Genomic DNA, 17260 nt, shown 5'->3' on the forward strand with positions numbered 1-17260 from the left:
CTGTGCCATTTTCATGTCTCCAAACTGAGTTGAACCAAAAAATTACTCGCCGGAGGGACACAGAATGAGCTGCTGGTGGAAATCCTGCTGGAGGTGATTCTGTTGGTGAACGCTGTATAGACGGTGTATACAGAGTACACAGTGTATGTACTTGAACTTGACAACCAGTTACCACGCATAGCTGCAGAGCTGTATATAAGCGAGCTCACATCTCATGTTATCAACCTGCATTACTGCTTCTTATCACTTTAATTAATAAAGTTTGCTTGAATGTGGGTAGTGTTGGTCTGTGTTGACTCATTGCAAGCCACAGTGTATCCCAGGTTTAACACACACATAAAGGAAGTTCATCATGTGACTACAAAGATGTGACGGAGCAGAAATTGGATACGCCCAGGGGAGGAGCTTTTGGTTTAAAGAGGGCCATTTTGGGCCTGGTAGCTGACAGCAGTCTTGCTATGGTGGTTACAGAGATGGTAACATCTGAGACATCTGAGATTAAATGTATTGCTCAGCTTTTGCTTTGTTTCTTTGAAGTTACTGAATCACTGAAGAATTTGTTTGTTATTTTCACTTTTGTAAATATTTACACTGCTGCATTGTGGAGGTTGGTGTAATTGAAAGGTATTTTTCGACAACGCAATCTTTTTTTCTTTTCTTTTTTCATTTTCAAGGAGTTCAAAGTAGAACCCCGCTACAAAAGGCAAAACTTGTTATCTTTCATGAGATGTATTGGCAATAATAATAATAATAATAATAATAATAATAATAATAATAATAATAATAATAATAATAATAATAATAGTACGACTTTTGAGTCCAGCTGTTTCTGTGTGTGATGGAGGAGGAGGAAGCCGTTGCTGACTTTGAGGAGGGCAGTTTCTGTGCTGTGAGCAGAATCCAAATTTAAAAGGTTCAAACAGGAAGTGAAGTGGCTTCTGGGCTCTGAGTTGAGTGGAGACAGCACATTGCAAAATTGTTTGACAGCTTCTTATCAAACTTGCTCAGTGTGATACTGTTTCCCAGAAATGCAGTTCAGAGAAATTAACTCCAGGAGTGTGATATCTTTTCTGATATCTTAAACCTAAACTGGACCGAAACACAAATGGTCGGCTACTTCTATTATCAGCTTTTGAAAAAAAAAGGTGTGCCTAATTGGGAATGTTATTAAGAGTTTTTAAACAAGCCAAATGTGACAAGAAAAAAGAAAATTACACAGATCATTGTTGTCTGACACTTTATATTTGCACTGATGATGTATTTTTATTGAACTTATCGCTGCTTATTAGTTCTTGTGGTTTTTATATCAAACCTTTATTCCTTGTGTTTCATTATAAAACACTAAATCTTCAGAGTGGAAAACAAATGAAGAATTCATTTTAAAGGGAAACTTGCGTTCATCTGTATATTATGTCTGGGTTTATTCACAAAACTATGAGAATTATGTGCCAAGCTGAAGTCCCCTCACCTCAGCAAAGTTGGAACATTTGTCGTCAGTGTCTGTGGTGGAGATTATTGCAGAAAGCCTACATCTGGATGTGAGTATAGTATAATTAATCGCATCATTCAGTATGTGTGCATTGAACAACACCGTAGTTTGAGAGAAAAGCCTGAAACATTATTTTAAAACTAAAGACGACAAGATAAGATGTTTTCCAGTGAAGCACCACCTCTTCCTGTATGTAGACGTACCTTGCGGACAGTAAATACGATAATCAGAGCAGACGGATGGGCAGATAGAACATCCACCTGGTCATGGATCACCTGCTGGTGCTGCTGCTGTTACTGTGGAGCTCAGGTAGGACTCTGCTTTAATGATGATGTGTTCTTATTCAGAGATTTGTATTGGATTTTGAACACACTCCACATTCACATCACACCACAACATGTTCTTGAGTAACAAAATGTTCAGCTTCAGTGCGTATTCGTTGCTGTATAGCCTTTCAAAAACTGTTAGCTCTCTGGATTGTTACACTCAATTGTTAACAGCAATCTAACTGCATGAATTATATTCATATAAAAAACTGATTTGACAAAAAATAAGACAAACTCATTTAATCTGACAGATCACTTACAGTGGTATATAACTTAACAAATTACATACATACATTTTAATTACTAAATTACAATTAGTTGTCTTTAATTGTACTTAAGTGTCCATTGTGTATAAGGCTACATTAACTCACCTAGTGAGGAAGCTTAATTTTGCAATGTATCTGTCAACATCAAAACTGTTCGACGTGACCCCTTATGTACGATATTCTCATCAATATCTATAAAGATCATCAGTGAGGATGTTTGTACATTCACATAGGGGGAAAAAAATATTAAGAAGGTGCATTCAAGGTTGCACAATAATATGGGGGTGTATGTTCTTTCTCTTAAGGAATGAAAATGCAAAACAAGATTATTTTACTTTTACTACTGTTTACGCTTTGAACTATTTTCTATTTGGCAAAGCGATAGCATGAATCTGATAAAAACAGCTCAGCCTAGCAACAGAACCACTTCCTGTTATCTGTTTTAAAAAAGAGAAGTTTATCAGTGTGTTTATCAACCAGCAGAGATGCAGATTACCACAAAGCAATACAAATAGTCCACCATGAGACACGAACCACATGAACTCCTAAAAATGTATGTGCAGTTATTGTACAATATATTATACTGGGACAAACAGGCTGAGTAGATTGAAGGACAGACAGGTGGAGGGAACTGGTTACACTGGGATATAGGCTGAACGGACTGGTAATACAGGGACCGACACTCCATTTATGATGTCAATTCATAAATGAACTGAAGTTGAATGAGCATACTTCTTATAATGTTAAGACTATTCCTTTAACCCTTTCTGAACCAGCCTGCCGACTTGTGTGTTCAAATGTTCATCTCACCTTCAGTGAGCTGGTAAAATGACTCCAGAGGGCTTCCAATGAAATGCTTCTGAGACTCAAGAACATTTTTCACAAAACAACCTGAGAGTTGTTGGTTCAGTCCACAGCTGTCCTCCAATCAAAAAGCTGCTTTATACTGATTTTCATTTTCTGATTTCTCCTCAGGACTCCAGACTGAGGGAAAACACAGCTCAACAGGTAAGAAGAGAAATATAGGAGAAACAAACAACCACAAAAGTAGGATCAACTGTAGGATCAGCAGTCAGGTTTTACTTTCATATTTTAGTTCCATTATTTTGGACGCGTGAAAACAAAAAGTTAAATTAGTTCGAAAAATAAGCATAGCAAGATGAAAAGCATGTTACAAAGTATATTGCATTAACAAGCGTTGACATGCCCGAAAGGATTAAGAAGCAGTATACACGTTTTTAATCCCATTCCCCTTTTCCACCACTCATTAATTTATCATAATCAATTTACTTCCATTCCTGAACCCGTGTACCTTCTCACTATAAATACATTATACTATACATTTCTGAATATTACCTGGTAGTGGTTTGTTTTCGGCTTTGTACGTTGTCTGTGGGGTTTGATATTCAACCAGGTCAATGAACTGTAACGCAGGGGAATTTAAAAGCAGTTTACTGATGACTCCCTCATCTATGTTTCAGAACCTGTCAGGTTGGCGGGAGGAAACAGTCGCTGCTCAGGAACACTGGAGGTGAAAGATGGGGGAGAGTGGAAACCAGTGGATGACTTTGAGTGGACCCTGAAGACAGCAGCTGTTGTCTGTAGAGAGCTGGACTGTGGCTCTGCTGTTTCTGTAAGAGAGAGAGAGGAGTCCTCAAAAAGACCCATATGGTGGATCAGCTCTTCCTGTGTTCAACCTGAGTTTTCTGTGAGGGCCTGTGAGAGAACAGGTTACTCTAAAAACGTCCTGACTCTCACCTGTTCAGGTAAGTCCATCAGTGGCCTCACCTATGACAAAGCTTAGACTTTTATGATGATGTTTTTTTTTTTTATGACATCTTTTTATTTTGAGTCCGCTGTCTTTCATTCCTCTCTGCTTCATCTTCTGTTATCTCTGCAGACTCTGTCAGGCTGGTGAATGGAACTAGTCTGTGCTCAGGCAGACTGGAGGTGAAGTCTGACCAGTCTAATCAGTTGTGGTCCTCAGTGTGTGAAGCTGACTTTGACCAGCAGGATGCAGAGGTGGTCTGTAGGGAGCTCGGCTGTAGGGCTCCTTCCGTCCTCCAGGGGGCGCTCTATGGAGAAGCAGAGGCTCCAGTGTGGACCAAAGAGTTCCAGTGTGGAGGTCGTGAGTCTGCTCTCCTGGACTGTAGGAGCTCAGGCTCAACTAGAAACACCTGCTCACCTGGAAAAGCTGTTGGACTCACCTGCTCAGGTAGAAGAGCTGCAGCTTTGATTTAGTTCCTTTCTGTTCCTCTGAAACTCACTTTATTCTCTTGTTTGTGTTCAGAACCTGTCAGGTTGGTGGGAGGAGACAGTCGCTGTGCAGGAACACTGGAGCTGCAACATCAGGGAGAGTGGAGACCAGTGAGATACTCTGACTGGAACCTGAAGACAGCAGCTGTTGTCTGTAGAGAGCTGGACTGTGGCTCTGCTGTTTCTGTAAGAAAGCGCATTAAGCAAACAGCCAGGCCTTTGTGGAAGACCTTCCCTTCCTGCTTTCAGTCTGGATCTGCTCTGAGGGACTGTGTCACGCCAGATGTCTCTTTCTACCTGTTGGCTCTCACCTGTTTAGGTAAGACCATCAGTAACATCCTCTAATTATAAGCAGTAATGTACCCACGTTGGCAAACAAACACACACACACACCTGTAGAATAAATAGTCTCCAGCTGCCATCAGCTGTAGGTCAGTTGGAGAGGTTTCAGTTCACCTCCCCTTGAGCAAGGCACCAAACCCATAACTGCTCTCAGCGTCAACTATATTGGAGCTTCATCACTCTGACATCTCTCCACTGATGTATGTGTGTGTATGTGTGTAATGTTTAAATTCTTCTTACCCTTTAGATTTGTTTTAATCCTCTTCTTACAGGAGTGTTTTGATTCACCGAATCCACGTTTTGATGTAACTTTCGGTTTTAAGGTCTCAATTTAAATCAATCTTTTTTTTCCTCTTCTTTTTTTTTTTTAATCAGCACTGACAGCTATGCTATTGTTACGATTCGACTTTTATGCCATAACAACTGTCATTAACACTTTCAGATTCTTCTTTAAAAAGACATATTACAACAACACCTTGACTGTATCCTGGTGGCTTTCTTCAGGTTAGGGTTTGAAAAGTTTAAAAAATATATGTACCAAATACAAATATTCAAGATTCAAACCAAAAAAAGGGAATGCCAGCCTTCAGTGATTCAACAGTAAACAACAAAAGATAGAATTTTAGTTTGTTACAAACTTCAGTTTCTCCAGTCTGTCCAGCATGAACACAGTTAAGTTTTTCCTTCACAATTGAACCCGTTTCTCAAAGAAATCAATTCAGGATCTCTGAAACATCTCTGACGCTGTTGGATTTGCCACCGCACCAGTCAGTTTTTGTACACATTATATGTGTCTGAAAGTGCAAGTGTTTTTTTTTTTAAAGAAAAAACAGTCTTTATTTATTAAGGCAGGGTTTATCAAGAGTGATGCTCTCTTTTTCAGGAATGCTCTGATTTCATTCACACCCGGAAGTTTTCCAGTACAACAGCAGTCTGATCTGTTTGACACTGAGCAGCTCCTCTGGAGCAGTCGGGCTCAACTGCACCTCACTGGTGGCAACCTTTAGGCCACCATTGTTGCAGGCTAATAATAAGCAAGCTTTGATGACTGAAGTGTCTTTCTTGATCTCGATGAGAATTTACTTGCCATAATTTAAGGCTAATCTTGAGCATTGTTACACCCCTATATTCTGAACAGATTTTTATTCAATTTTTATTTATTAGAACTTTAAGGAAAAATAAGAGATAATAAAACTTTGATTTGATTGTACACAGGATAAGTGTCTGGTAGCGCAGCTGTTTTTATTTTTTCAATCTTTATTTATTCAGGGAGGATTTCCCATTTTAAATTTGTATTGTCATAATTTAAGACTCATATCAGTCAATGTTCCATTCAAAATCCAAAATTATATTTTCTATTCTCTGAACAGATTTTTATTCTGGGTCTCAGAACTTTTCAGAAAAATAAGAAAGAGTTAAACTTTTTGACTTGTTTTTGTGGAGAGCAGAGATTGTGGGGAACCTGAGAAGACGGACCAGAACAGAGATATCTGATGATGATGTTGTGTTTTTTGATATCCATTTTGAACACAGTGTTAACAGTGAATTTCATGTAAATGTGATGTAATATTACTGTAGCGTGTGGTGTTATAAAGATGGTTTTTGTTGTTAATGATGAACAGATGTTGGAATTGTTCTGAGTCAAGTCTGATTCACTGAATTGTTGTTTGATGACATCTTTTTATTTTGAGTCTGCCGTCTTTCATTCCTCTCTGCTTCATCTTCTGTTATCTCTGCAGACTCTGTCAGGCTGGTGAATGGAACTAGTCTGTGCTCAGGCAGACTGGAGGTGAAGTCTGACCAGTCTAACCAGTTGTGGTCCTCAGTGTGTGAAGCTGACTTTGACCAGCAGGATGCAGAGGTGGTCTGTAGGGAGCTCGGCTGTGGGGCTCCTTCCGTCCTCCAGGGGGCGCTCTATGGAGAAGCAGAGGCTCCAGTGTGGACCAAAGAGTTCCAGTGTGGAGGTCGTGAGTCTGCTCTCCTGGACTGTAGGAGCTCAGGCTCAACTAGAAACACCTGCTCACCTGGAAAAGCTGTTGGACTCACCTGCTCAGGTAGAAGAGCTGCAGCTTTGATTTAGTTCCTTTCTGCTCCTCTGAAACTCACTTTATTCTCTTGTTTGTGTTCAGAACCTGTCAGGTTGGTGGGAGGAGACAGTCGCTGTGCAGGAACACTGAAGCTGAAACATCAGGGAGAGTGGAGACCAGTGAGTTACTCTGACTGGAGCCTGAAGACAGCAGCTGTTGTCTGTAGAGAGCTGGACTGTGGCTCTGCTGTTTCTGTAAGAGAGAGAGAGGAGTCCTCAGACAGACCTGTGAGGAGGATTGGGTCTGACTGTGTTCAGTCTGGATCTGCTCTGAGGGACTGTGTCATATCTGATTTCTCTTCCAAACTGTTGGATCTCACCTGTTCAGGTAAGACCATCAACGACATAATCTATGACTTCATCTACACAGTTGTAACAGTACTAAGGTCGTCACACACACAGACACACACCTGTAGAGTAACAGTCTCCAGCTGCCATATATCACCTTTAGGTCAGATGGAGAAGTTCCAGTTTATCTCCCCTTGAGCAAGGCACCAAACCCATAGCTGCTGGCAGCATCAACTATATAGGAGCTTCATCACTTTCTTTTCCAAATCCAAGATTAGACTGACTTTCATTGTTTTAAGTCAAGATTTAAATTTATACTCTTTTTTTTTTTTTTTTAAATCAGCACTGACAGCTATGAATGAATGAATGAATGAATGAATGAACCCTTTATTTGTTCAGGGAAGGTCAGTTGAGAGCAACCTCTCTTTTCCAGTGATGCCCTGAGTACAAAATACATGAAAACACATACACAATATGATCATAAATTACAAACAGACTGCAGAACACTGGACAATAGGCACATGAAACTATCTAAAGAAATAATATGATTTAGCTAAAGAGCACGCTGTAAGTCGTTCCACCTCTGAGGGACATAGACCTGAAAAGCAGTCTTCCCCAATTCGGTCCTTACTTTGGGAATGTTTAAAATCAAGGACTCTCGCGAACGAGTGTGCACATTACAAGTTTTAATTTAGATGAAACTGGTGAGATAATCAGGTAAAACATGCAGTAGGGCCTTGCTGATAAAAATAATGCAGTTGTTCCCTCCTTACAGATAAAGATGGCCATCTAACTTCATCGTAAAGAACACAGTGATGAGTTCTAAACCCATCACCTGTAATAAAACAAAGTGCAGAATGATAGAATGCATCAAGGGGCTTCAAATTTGAGAGAGCACCATGCATGTAGATGACATCAGCATAATATAGACCAGGTAAAAAAATGGCCTGAACAAGTTGTTTTCTACATGTTAAAGTAAAACAAGCTCTGTTACGAAAAAAAAACAATGATAATTTGCTCTTTAGTTTTTAGTTAGTTCATAAATATGAATTTAAAAAAACAGCTTTTCTATCCAGATGCCCAGATATTTGTAATTGGAAACCCTTTCAATGTGAGTCCCGTTGAATGTAGAGTTACTACTGTTTATAAGAGAGGAAGGTGACGATCTTGTGAATAACATGTATTTTGTGTTTTTAGGGTTAATTAGTAATTTGAGGTCAGTCAGAGCTTGCTCTATTGTATGAACATCGGACTGTATGTTTTGAATGGCTACATCAGCAGAGAGAGCGATTGAATAAATGATAGTGTCATTGGCATACAGATGAATTGTACTATTTGCAATTCCAACACTAAAATCATTAATATATAGGGTAAATAAAATAGGGTCTAAAATGGATCCTTGAGGAACCCCTTTTAATACACTTAAAAGGTCTGACTGATAGCCATCAGCTAGCATGGCCTGAAATCTGTCTGAGAGTTTTTGAACCAGTTCAGGGATTTCCTATCAAAACCAATGGTTTCGAGGCACTTTAAAAGTAATGAGTGGTCCACTGTGTCAAATGCCTTAGAGAGGTCAACAAAAATAGCAGTACAGACTAGTTTATTATCTAAGGCAGGCATGTCCAAACTATTCCACAAAGGGCCGTGTGGCTGCAGGTTTTTGTTCCAACCAGTCAAGAGCACACCAGACCTGACTCATTTAATCAACTGGTCTCAGTCTTCAGAAAGCTCATTGGTCAAACCGTGTGCTCTTGACTGGTTGGAACAAAAACCTGCAGCCACACGGCCCTTTGTGGAATAGTTTGGACATGCCTGACTAAGGCCATGGCAACATCACTGACAACTTTAGCTGTTGCTGTCAAAGTGTTGTGTGCAGATCTGTAGCCAGACTGATGAAGATTTAAAATGTTAAAAGTAGATAGAAAAACTTTTTCAATTTATTGTTAAAAGTTCTCAGACTATTGTTACACGTAGACTTTAATGATCTGACAATTGTCTTTGCAATTTTCATATTCTTTTTTAAAAAGATATTTTACAACAACAGCTTGACTTTATGCAGGTTAGGGTTAGAAAAGTTCAAATAATATTCACCAAAAATAAAGATTCCAGAGTTCAACAAAAAACATCAGCCTTCAGTGATTCAACAATAAAACAACAAAAGATAGAAATTCAGTTTCATCTCTGAAACATCTCCGACACTGTTGGACTTACCTTAGAAACCAGTCAGTTGTTGTACACAGTATAAGTGTCTGTTAGTGCAGCCCTTAGTATTTTTAACCTATATTTATTCAGGGAGGATTTCACTTTTTAAAATTGTATTGTTGTAATTTAAGACTCATATCAGTCAATGTTCCATTCAAAATCCAAAATTATATTTTCTATTCTCTGAACAGATTTTTATTCTGGGTCTCAGAACTTTTCAGAAAAATATGAAAGAATAAAATGTTTGACTTGTTTATGTGGAGAGCAGAGATTGTGGAGAACCTGAGAAGACGGACCAGAACAGAGATATCTGATGATGATGTTGTGTTTTTTGATATCCATTTTGAACACAGTGTTAACAGTGAATTTCATGTAAATGTGATGTAACATTACTGTAGCGTGTGGTGTTATAAAGATGGTTTTTGTTGTTAATGATGAACAGATGTTGGAATTGTTCTGAGTCAAGTCTGAATCACTGAATTGTTGTTTGATGACATCTTTTTATTTTGAGTCTGCCGTCTTTCATTCCTCTCTGCTTCATCTTCTGTTATCTCTGCAGACTCTGTCAGGCTGGTGAATGGAACTAGTCTGTGCTCAGGCAGACTGGAGGTGAAGTCTGACCAGTCTAACCAGTTGTGGTCCTCAGTGTGTGAAGCTGACTTTGACCAGCAGGATGCAGAGGTGGTCTGTAGGGAGCTCGGCTGTGGGGCTCCTTCCGTCCTCCAGGGGGCGCTCTATGGAGAAGCGGAGGCTCCAGTGTGGACCAAAGAGTTCCAGTGTGGAGGTCGTGAGTCTGCTCTCCTGGACTGTAGGAGCTCAGGCTCAACTAGAAACACCTGCTCACCTGGAAAAGCTGTTGGACTCACCTGCTCAGGTAGAAGAGCTGCAGCTTTGATTTAGTTCCTTTCTGTTCCTCTGAAACTCACTTTATTCTCTTGTTTGTGTTCAGAACCTGTCAGGTTGGTGGGAGGAGACAGTCGCTGTGCAGGAACACTGGAGCTGCAACATCAGGGAGAGTGGAGACCAGTGAGTTACTCTGACTGGAGCCTGAAGACAGCAGCTGTTGTCTGTAGAGAGCTGGACTGTGGCTCTGCTGTTTCTGTAAGAGAGAGAGAGGAGTCCTCAGCCAGACCTGTGTGGTGGATCGGGTCTGACTGTGTTCAGTCTGGATCTGCTCTGAGGGACTGTGGAATGTCAGCTGACTTTCCCTTCATCCTGAATCTCACCTGTTTAAGTAAGACATCATCTTCATAATTATAATCTTCATAAATCAAATGCCTTCACTGCAACCATGCTTATCATTATTGCCTTAATTTGAAGCCAAACACACTCCATTTTATTTTTGCCTTTTTTTGGTATTGCTGAAATTATGTCCTCTTTCCAACTTGGAGGCGCTTTTGCCTTTTTTAAAGCCCAGTTAAGTGTGGGGAGTATAACAGGTGTTAATTCATTCTTAAATTCTATACCATTGTGCTGTATAACTATCTGATCCTAGTGACTTAGGCCTTCCAGTTGCAGCTGTTGGTTTGCCTTCAGTTATGTCAGCAGTCAGCATTCTGTATTCTTCCTCATTTAAAGTGGGTAAATCCAGGGAATTCAAGAAAGTGTCGATTGGAATTGTGTTCCCCCCTGGGACTCTTAAATATAGAGTTCTGCAAAACACTTAAAAAGCTACTTGAATTTCACTTAGTTTAGTCTTGATAACTTTTATCCTCAGATCCCAAATTTTATGAATTTTGGTTTCAGTTATCCTTTTCTTTAGGTTCCATGCTAATATTTTAATAGACTTAGTTCCACTTTTTCTTGATTTCATGTGTTGTCAAATTATCAATTTAATTCCTCATTTTTCTAATTTCCCTCAATATATCCTGAGACAAACTCAGTTTGTTTTTTCCTTCTAGTTCCTTGAGCTTGTTTTGTAATTCCTCTGTTTTTTTTCCTCATTTTCTTCTTGTATGAAGATATTGCTATAATTTTCCTTCTTAAAACAGCCTTCAGAGTATCCCATAGAATGGGAGGTGAGACCTCTCTGTTATCATTAAACACTAAGTAAAGACTAATTAATGATTCCTACTTTAGAGAACAAATTGAAAAAAAGAAATTAGAACTGAGGTTAATTTCCAATTATTTTTCTTTGTCACAGGTTAAAATCTACAGATAGGTATAAAGGTTCTTGGTCATTTAGATCTGTTTTCCCAATCCACTGGTATTTATTTTATTTTATTTTTTTCCAAATTTTATAAAATAGTCTCTTCTTGTACACAGGGAGTGGGGGGGCAGAATAGTTAGTGTAATCCCTTCCGTTAGAGAAAAGGTCCCTTCATGTGTTGAGTAGCTAACCTTCTCCAGTGTTAACCCTCCTATGTAGAGACTTGATATCATGAGTTTTTTAAAAAATAAAAAGTCTCTGTCTATTACACAGAAAGGGCTTCCCTGTGTACAATGTACATTTCTCAAGATCAGTACATCGTCTACTTCAGATTTTGCTCAACTCATCAACACTTATAAGGTTAGTCAGAGCTCACAGCTCTTCTTGAGGGGGTGAGAGCTGTCTCCTGAAAACTCGTAGTTTCTCCCAGATGTTCTTCTCTCGTCCCTCTCCCATCTCCCGCCGCCTCAGTCCTCCCACCGTTTCCCGGGGAAGCCTGCTCAGCCAGGCTCTGCTTCAGTGTCATCACACTGACAGGTAGTCCTTTATCCTTCTTGTCTGTAGTCGCCTCCTCCGCTCTCTGATATAGCCGCATCCCATCTTCATGAAACACTTGCAGTTTAGCGGGGAACGGGGTCTGGAAGCATATCTTTCCTTGTGTAAACACTCGCATCACTTTAGAGTATTCCTTGCACTTCTGCAGGACTGCTAGGGGCAGCCTTGATCAAAATATATTAATCTCCCATTGAAAAACACTGTCTTTCCCGAAGCTTTGCGTAGGATTGCTTTTTGTACCATAGAAATCTGATTCAGTTGACCGCGGTATGTCTTCCCTGTCCCTGTGGGGTCTCGGGGCATGGCGTGTCCAAAAGTAACTTTTCCACGAACTCCACTCCACCTCTCTGCTCCTTCGTGAACATTATATATCCAATTATATATCCAATGTACAATTTAATTTGACTTTTAAGGTCCTGATTGAATTCAACCTTCCTTTTAAAAAAAATCAGCACTGACAGCTATGCCATTGCTGCGCTTATACTTAAATGCCCTGACACCTTTTTATTTACATTTTCATACTTTTGAACTGAATAGAATTGTTCTGAGTCCAGTTTGAATCACTGAATTGTTGTTTGATGACATCTTTTTATTTTGTGTCTGCCGTCTTTCATTCCTCTCTGCTTCATCTTCTGTTATCTCTGCAGACTCTGTCAGGCTGGTGAATGGAACTAGTCTGTGCTCAGGCAGACTGGAGGTGAAGTCTGACCAGTCTAACCAGTTGTGGTCCTCAGTGTGTGAAGCTGACTTTGACCAGCAGGATGCAGAGGTGGTCTGTAGGGAGCTCGGCTGTGGGGCTCCTTCCGTCCTCCAGGGGGCGCTCTATGGAGAAGCGGAGGCTCCAATGTGGACCAAAGAGTTCCAGTGTGGAGGTTGTGAGTCTGCTCTCCTGGACTGTAGGAGCTCAGGCTCAACTAGAAACACCTGCTCACCTGGAAAAGCTGTTGGACTCACCTGCTCAGGTAGAAGAGCTGCAGCTTTGATTTAGTTCCTTTCTGTTCCTCTGAAACTCACTTTATTCTCTTGTTTGTGTTCAGAACCTGTCAGGTTGGTGGGAGGAGACAGTCGCTGTGCAGGAACACTGGAGCTGAAACATCAGGGAGAGTGGAGAACAGTGAGTGAAACTTACTGGAACCCGAAGACAGCAGCTGTTGTCTGTAGAGAGCTGGACTGTGGCTCTGCTGTTTCTGTCAGACAGAGAGAGGAGTCCTCAGCCAGACTTCTGTGGAGGATCTGGTCTAAATGTCTTCAGTCTGGATCTGCTATGAGGGACTGTGTCACATCAGGTTACTCACCCTTCGTTCTGAGTTTCACCTGTTCAGGTAAGGTCATCAGTGATATCATCTGAATAATTACATAGTGATATAACCAGGTTGGCAAACACACACACACAGAGTTTCCAGCTGCCATATCAGCTGTAGGTCAGATGGAGAGCTTCTTCTTCTTCTTCTTCTTCTTCTTCTTCTTCTTCTTCTTCTTCTTCTTCTTCTTCTTCTTCTTCTTCTTCTTCTTCTTCTTCTTCTTCTTCTTCTTCTTCTTCTTCTTCTTCTTCTTCTTCTTCTTCTTCTTCTTCTTCTTCTTCTTCTTCTTCTCAAAAAAAATTGACTTTGTGTATACAGGATAAGTGTACACCCCTGCAGGGTAACAGCAAGCTAGCTGTGCGCTTCTTTTTTTTCCATTGGACAACTGCTGCGGGTGCGATTTTCAACTTTGAAATTCTGATTTCCCTTTTTTCTGAACAGTTTTTGTTCTTGATATCACACCACCTACGTGGACAGAGATCAGGCAGGAAGGAAAGAAAGCATGTTCTGCATCACTGTCTGGACTAAACAGCGTACCTGTACAGGTAATATAAGAGCTGTCCCATGATGCTGAAGCCACTGTGGAAACCAACCAGACTCTCCTAGGAAACCCAATCTATCCCACTGACTTGGAGCAGAGCCATCACCACGTTCATCCCAAAAGGGGAAGGTTTCCAGAACCTCACCCAGTTTCAAGGTATCACCTTACTTACTGTAGAAGGGAAGATTTCCTGTGGTGGTGGTGAGGCACAGGACCAACTACATTCTGGCAAACAACTGCATCGACATCAGATGCCAGAATGCTATAGAGCCGGAACAGTAACAGTGAATCTTGCCCTTGAAAAATAGAATTGGCACTGAAACAAATAGTAGGCCCTGATAAAAGTTTCAAACACAGACATCAATTGATATGACATTTGTCATATTTTGATATTTTTAGTTGTTTTTTTTTTTTTAATGGGTTTTTCAATAACAATCTTCTCTTTTATTTCTGCCAGCACTTTCTGTCACACCTAGCTAACAGCTTCCACGATTTCACCTGGTGCTGGATGTTAAATATGTTTCTCTCTCCTCTTGGGACCTGCATATTAAGTTGTTTATTGTGGATTTCAAAATGAAACTTTCCCAGAATTCCCCAGTTTTCACACCTAGGTACAAATTCAGCTTTGAGCTACTACTGGGCAGGATGACAGACCCTCCTCTGACCAGACAGTCAAAACTCCAGCGCCGTCCTTTGTTCTCTCTCTTCTCAACAACTGCCTGCCCTCACTGTCTGTTCTTCTGGATGCGTCCGGGTCTAACAGCTGCTGAGAGCTGCAAGCTACATTTCCAGCAGTCCTAAAGATCTTCTCCTCTCTGCAGTGACACAAGGTCCTGCTAATGTGTCAGATCAGTTAGCACCAGCAGTGGCGATGCAAAGCTTGAGCGACCAGTTTCCTCCACCCGCTGTCTTTTATAAGACAACCACATTGTTCAACATTCGAATTACAACCTTCTCTTGCTTGGCTCATCTACACCAAACACCAGCAGCTTTTCTTCGAAGACTGGAAACGTTGAACTTGGCCCAGATAGCAGGCAGCACAGCATAGCAAGGCTAAGCACAGGACATTGATCTCTGGTTGATGGCACCACGTCACACCCACATGTGATATCAGTGAGAACATGATGTGAGGACTACTATTGTTTCTTTGATATGTACACACACACACACACACTCTAATTAATTATTAGTCAATTACAAACTGACAGTTTAGTACCTTATTCTGAAACTGATTTGGTGAATTGGCTAGCTGTCCCCCTCTTCAAGGGTAATGCCCAGAGGTAATCTAATATAAATTGGATCTTATTATTTAACACAATTAATGATTATCCCTGATAATCATTATTATTACTGGGAAAGTCAGGAACATACTGGCAATTTCCTCATTTGAACTCTGGGACAGACTTTATGATTCAAATCTTTAGGAGATCAAAACAATGTCAGGGGTCTGAACAGCACCACGGTCCCACTGACCCCAGTACTCCCCATGGCCGCACCCCGATGGCTTAAATGAGTTTGTTCGACCCATGACGTTAGCTATGATAGCTAACATTAGCTAATGTTCCAGCAGATCTCCCGTGGAACAGGATTACATCAATTAAAAAATGACTATTAATCCAGCACAGTTTTCTGTAATAAAACAGCACCAAACACTCTTGAGACAGTATACCATAAATCATTTTCAATCTTATTTCAGCAGCATCGACTGTTTATTAGACTCAATGGCTCAAATTATGACCAAATCTGTTGAGAGATGTATTTTGTTGAACAGGGTGGAAAACGTGACCTGTCATCACATCTTTATGTTGACAGACCTGCTGATTCTGCCCCAAATCTCTGTTTCCTCCTCGATGGATTGGGCCTCTGACTCCCAGCAGCAGGTGCTCAGGGGCTCCGCCTTCACTATCAGATGCTCCATCCAGCCGCAGTACCCCGGAGGCTCCTTCCAGCTTACCTTCACCTCCTCCAACACAGCACGCAACTACACCAACCAACTGGCTGTCAATCACTCTGCCCACTTCCTGTTTTCGGCTGCAGAGCCTGCCCACCAAGGAAGCTACAGCTGCGTTTATCACGTCGATGTTTTTTCTTATAACTTCTCCTCCGAGAGCCGTCTGCTGTCTCTCACCGTCTTAGGTAAGCTGAAGCAGAAAAGCTGTTTACATGCAGCTTCGAAAGAGACGTTCAGCTGATCACCGTTTCCATAAATGTTTTCTGAATGACCACTGTCACTGTATTACATGTCATATAGAAACAGCCTTCATTTAAGCATATAAATGTCAACAGTAAATAATAGAAACAGACCATGTTTGGTTTGCCTCTCTGAGAACCAAGTGAGTTGTCACACTCTGATGTGACCAGTCACAAAAGCAGAAGAGCCAAAGTCCTCTCAGACAAGTCATTCCTCTTGGCAGCCATCTTAGCAAAGCTGGGTGAATCAGACATCTCCACATTGGAGTGATTTCTGCAGATTTCAGGTCATTCTAATTTCTGCTCAGTGGGAGCTGTCTGACTCATGATACTGTGTGTCCATGTGTTTGATCAGATCCGTTCGTACTCATCAGAGTGGGCATCCTCCTGTTTATGTTTGTGCTGCTGGTGATCGCCGCCCTTCATTTGCACTTTAAGGTAATGACAGATCTGTTGTTCGGAGGACTGACTGAGAGCAGCACTCAGAAGCCCTTGGCCTGTGTTTACTGAAGTGAAGAGAGGACTGATGCACTAAGTCATTTCTGTTTGTTGTCATGTCTCTTCAGGTCAGGAGGGGGTGGCAGCCAGGCAGACAGGAGATTATTGAGCTGGATCAGTTAGACCTGTGTGTCTCTGCAGCTGAAGGAGGGCTGGATGAAGAGGAGGAGGCTCTGAAAGCAGAGGCGGACCTCCGAGGAGCTCAATCTGCTGATGCAAATGCAATGAATGATTAAGAAATGTACCTGACAAACTCATCTCTCTCATCTCATTAGCAACGGCTTTATCCATGAGGGTTGCAGGGATGTAACCTCTTTATCTCCTTTTTTCAAGGGGTCGCAGGGGTTACTGTAGCCAGTCACAGTTATCTTTCTGGCCAAAGGCAGGGTACACCCTGGATGAGTCGCCAGCCCATCGCAGGGCCCTTACTGATGGCAGAGGCCGCCACGCAAGGTGCCATCTGCACATCAGGAGTAAATTTGGGGTTCAGTATCTTGCCCAAAGATACTTCGACATGCATACCTGACAAATAAAGTACAATATTAACAATCAGCTGTTTTCACACTACGTTAATTATCATACGGACATTTGAACTTTTTACCTTCAATATTCCCCTCTTTTTAAAAATATTCTTTGGTCTTTTAACGGCTTTATTGATAGTACAGCTGAAGGTATGACAGGAAACAGGATGAGAGAGAGGGGGAGTGACACGCGGCAACCCGGGGCCGCCGTAGTGAGGGCAAAGTCCCTGCACATGGGACGCCCGCTCTA

At 41.2% G+C, this 17260-nt stretch overlaps 1 protein-coding gene across 1 annotated transcript; it reads left to right on the top strand.

Annotated features, from left to right (window-relative positions):
- Positions 1 to 1731: 1731 nt before the first annotated feature.
- Positions 1732 to 17041, top strand: LOC119019235 (scavenger receptor cysteine-rich type 1 protein M130-like). The gene is made up of 15 exons (XM_037097638.1): positions 1732 to 1798; positions 3057 to 3089; positions 3563 to 3847; positions 3982 to 4296; positions 4372 to 4656; positions 6419 to 6733; positions 6809 to 7093; positions 9815 to 10129; positions 10205 to 10489; positions 12607 to 12921; positions 12997 to 13281; positions 15614 to 15937; positions 16347 to 16429; positions 16558 to 16730; positions 16823 to 17041. Exons 1-14 carry the CDS (start codon positions 1756 to 1758, stop codon positions 16723 to 16725), a joined length of 3336 nt encoding a protein of 1111 aa, XP_036953533.1. The 5' UTR covers positions 1732 to 1755; the 3' UTR covers positions 16726 to 16730; positions 16823 to 17041.
- The last annotated feature ends 219 nt before the right edge of the window (positions 17042 to 17260 follow it).

The sequence above is a fragment of the Acanthopagrus latus genome, chromosome 5 (assembly GCF_904848185.1).
Source record: "Acanthopagrus latus isolate v.2019 chromosome 5, fAcaLat1.1, whole genome shotgun sequence".
Lineage (NCBI taxonomy): Eukaryota > Metazoa > Chordata > Actinopteri > Spariformes > Sparidae > Acanthopagrus > Acanthopagrus latus.

Excerpts from the sequence above, each read along its gene's own strand:
- LOC119019235 (XM_037097638.1), top strand. The coding sequence starts at position 1,756 with ATGGATCACCTGCTGGTGCTGCTGCTGTTACTGTGGAGCTCAG. Across the intron at positions 4,657-6,418 it reads GTTGGCTCTCACCTGTTTAG|ACTCTGTCAGGCTGGTGAAT; the intron begins GTAAGACCATCA and ends TTATCTCTGCAG. Across the intron at positions 13,282-15,613 it reads TCTGAGTTTCACCTGTTCAG|ACCTGCTGATTCTGCCCCAA; the intron begins GTAAGGTCATCA and ends TTATGTTGACAG.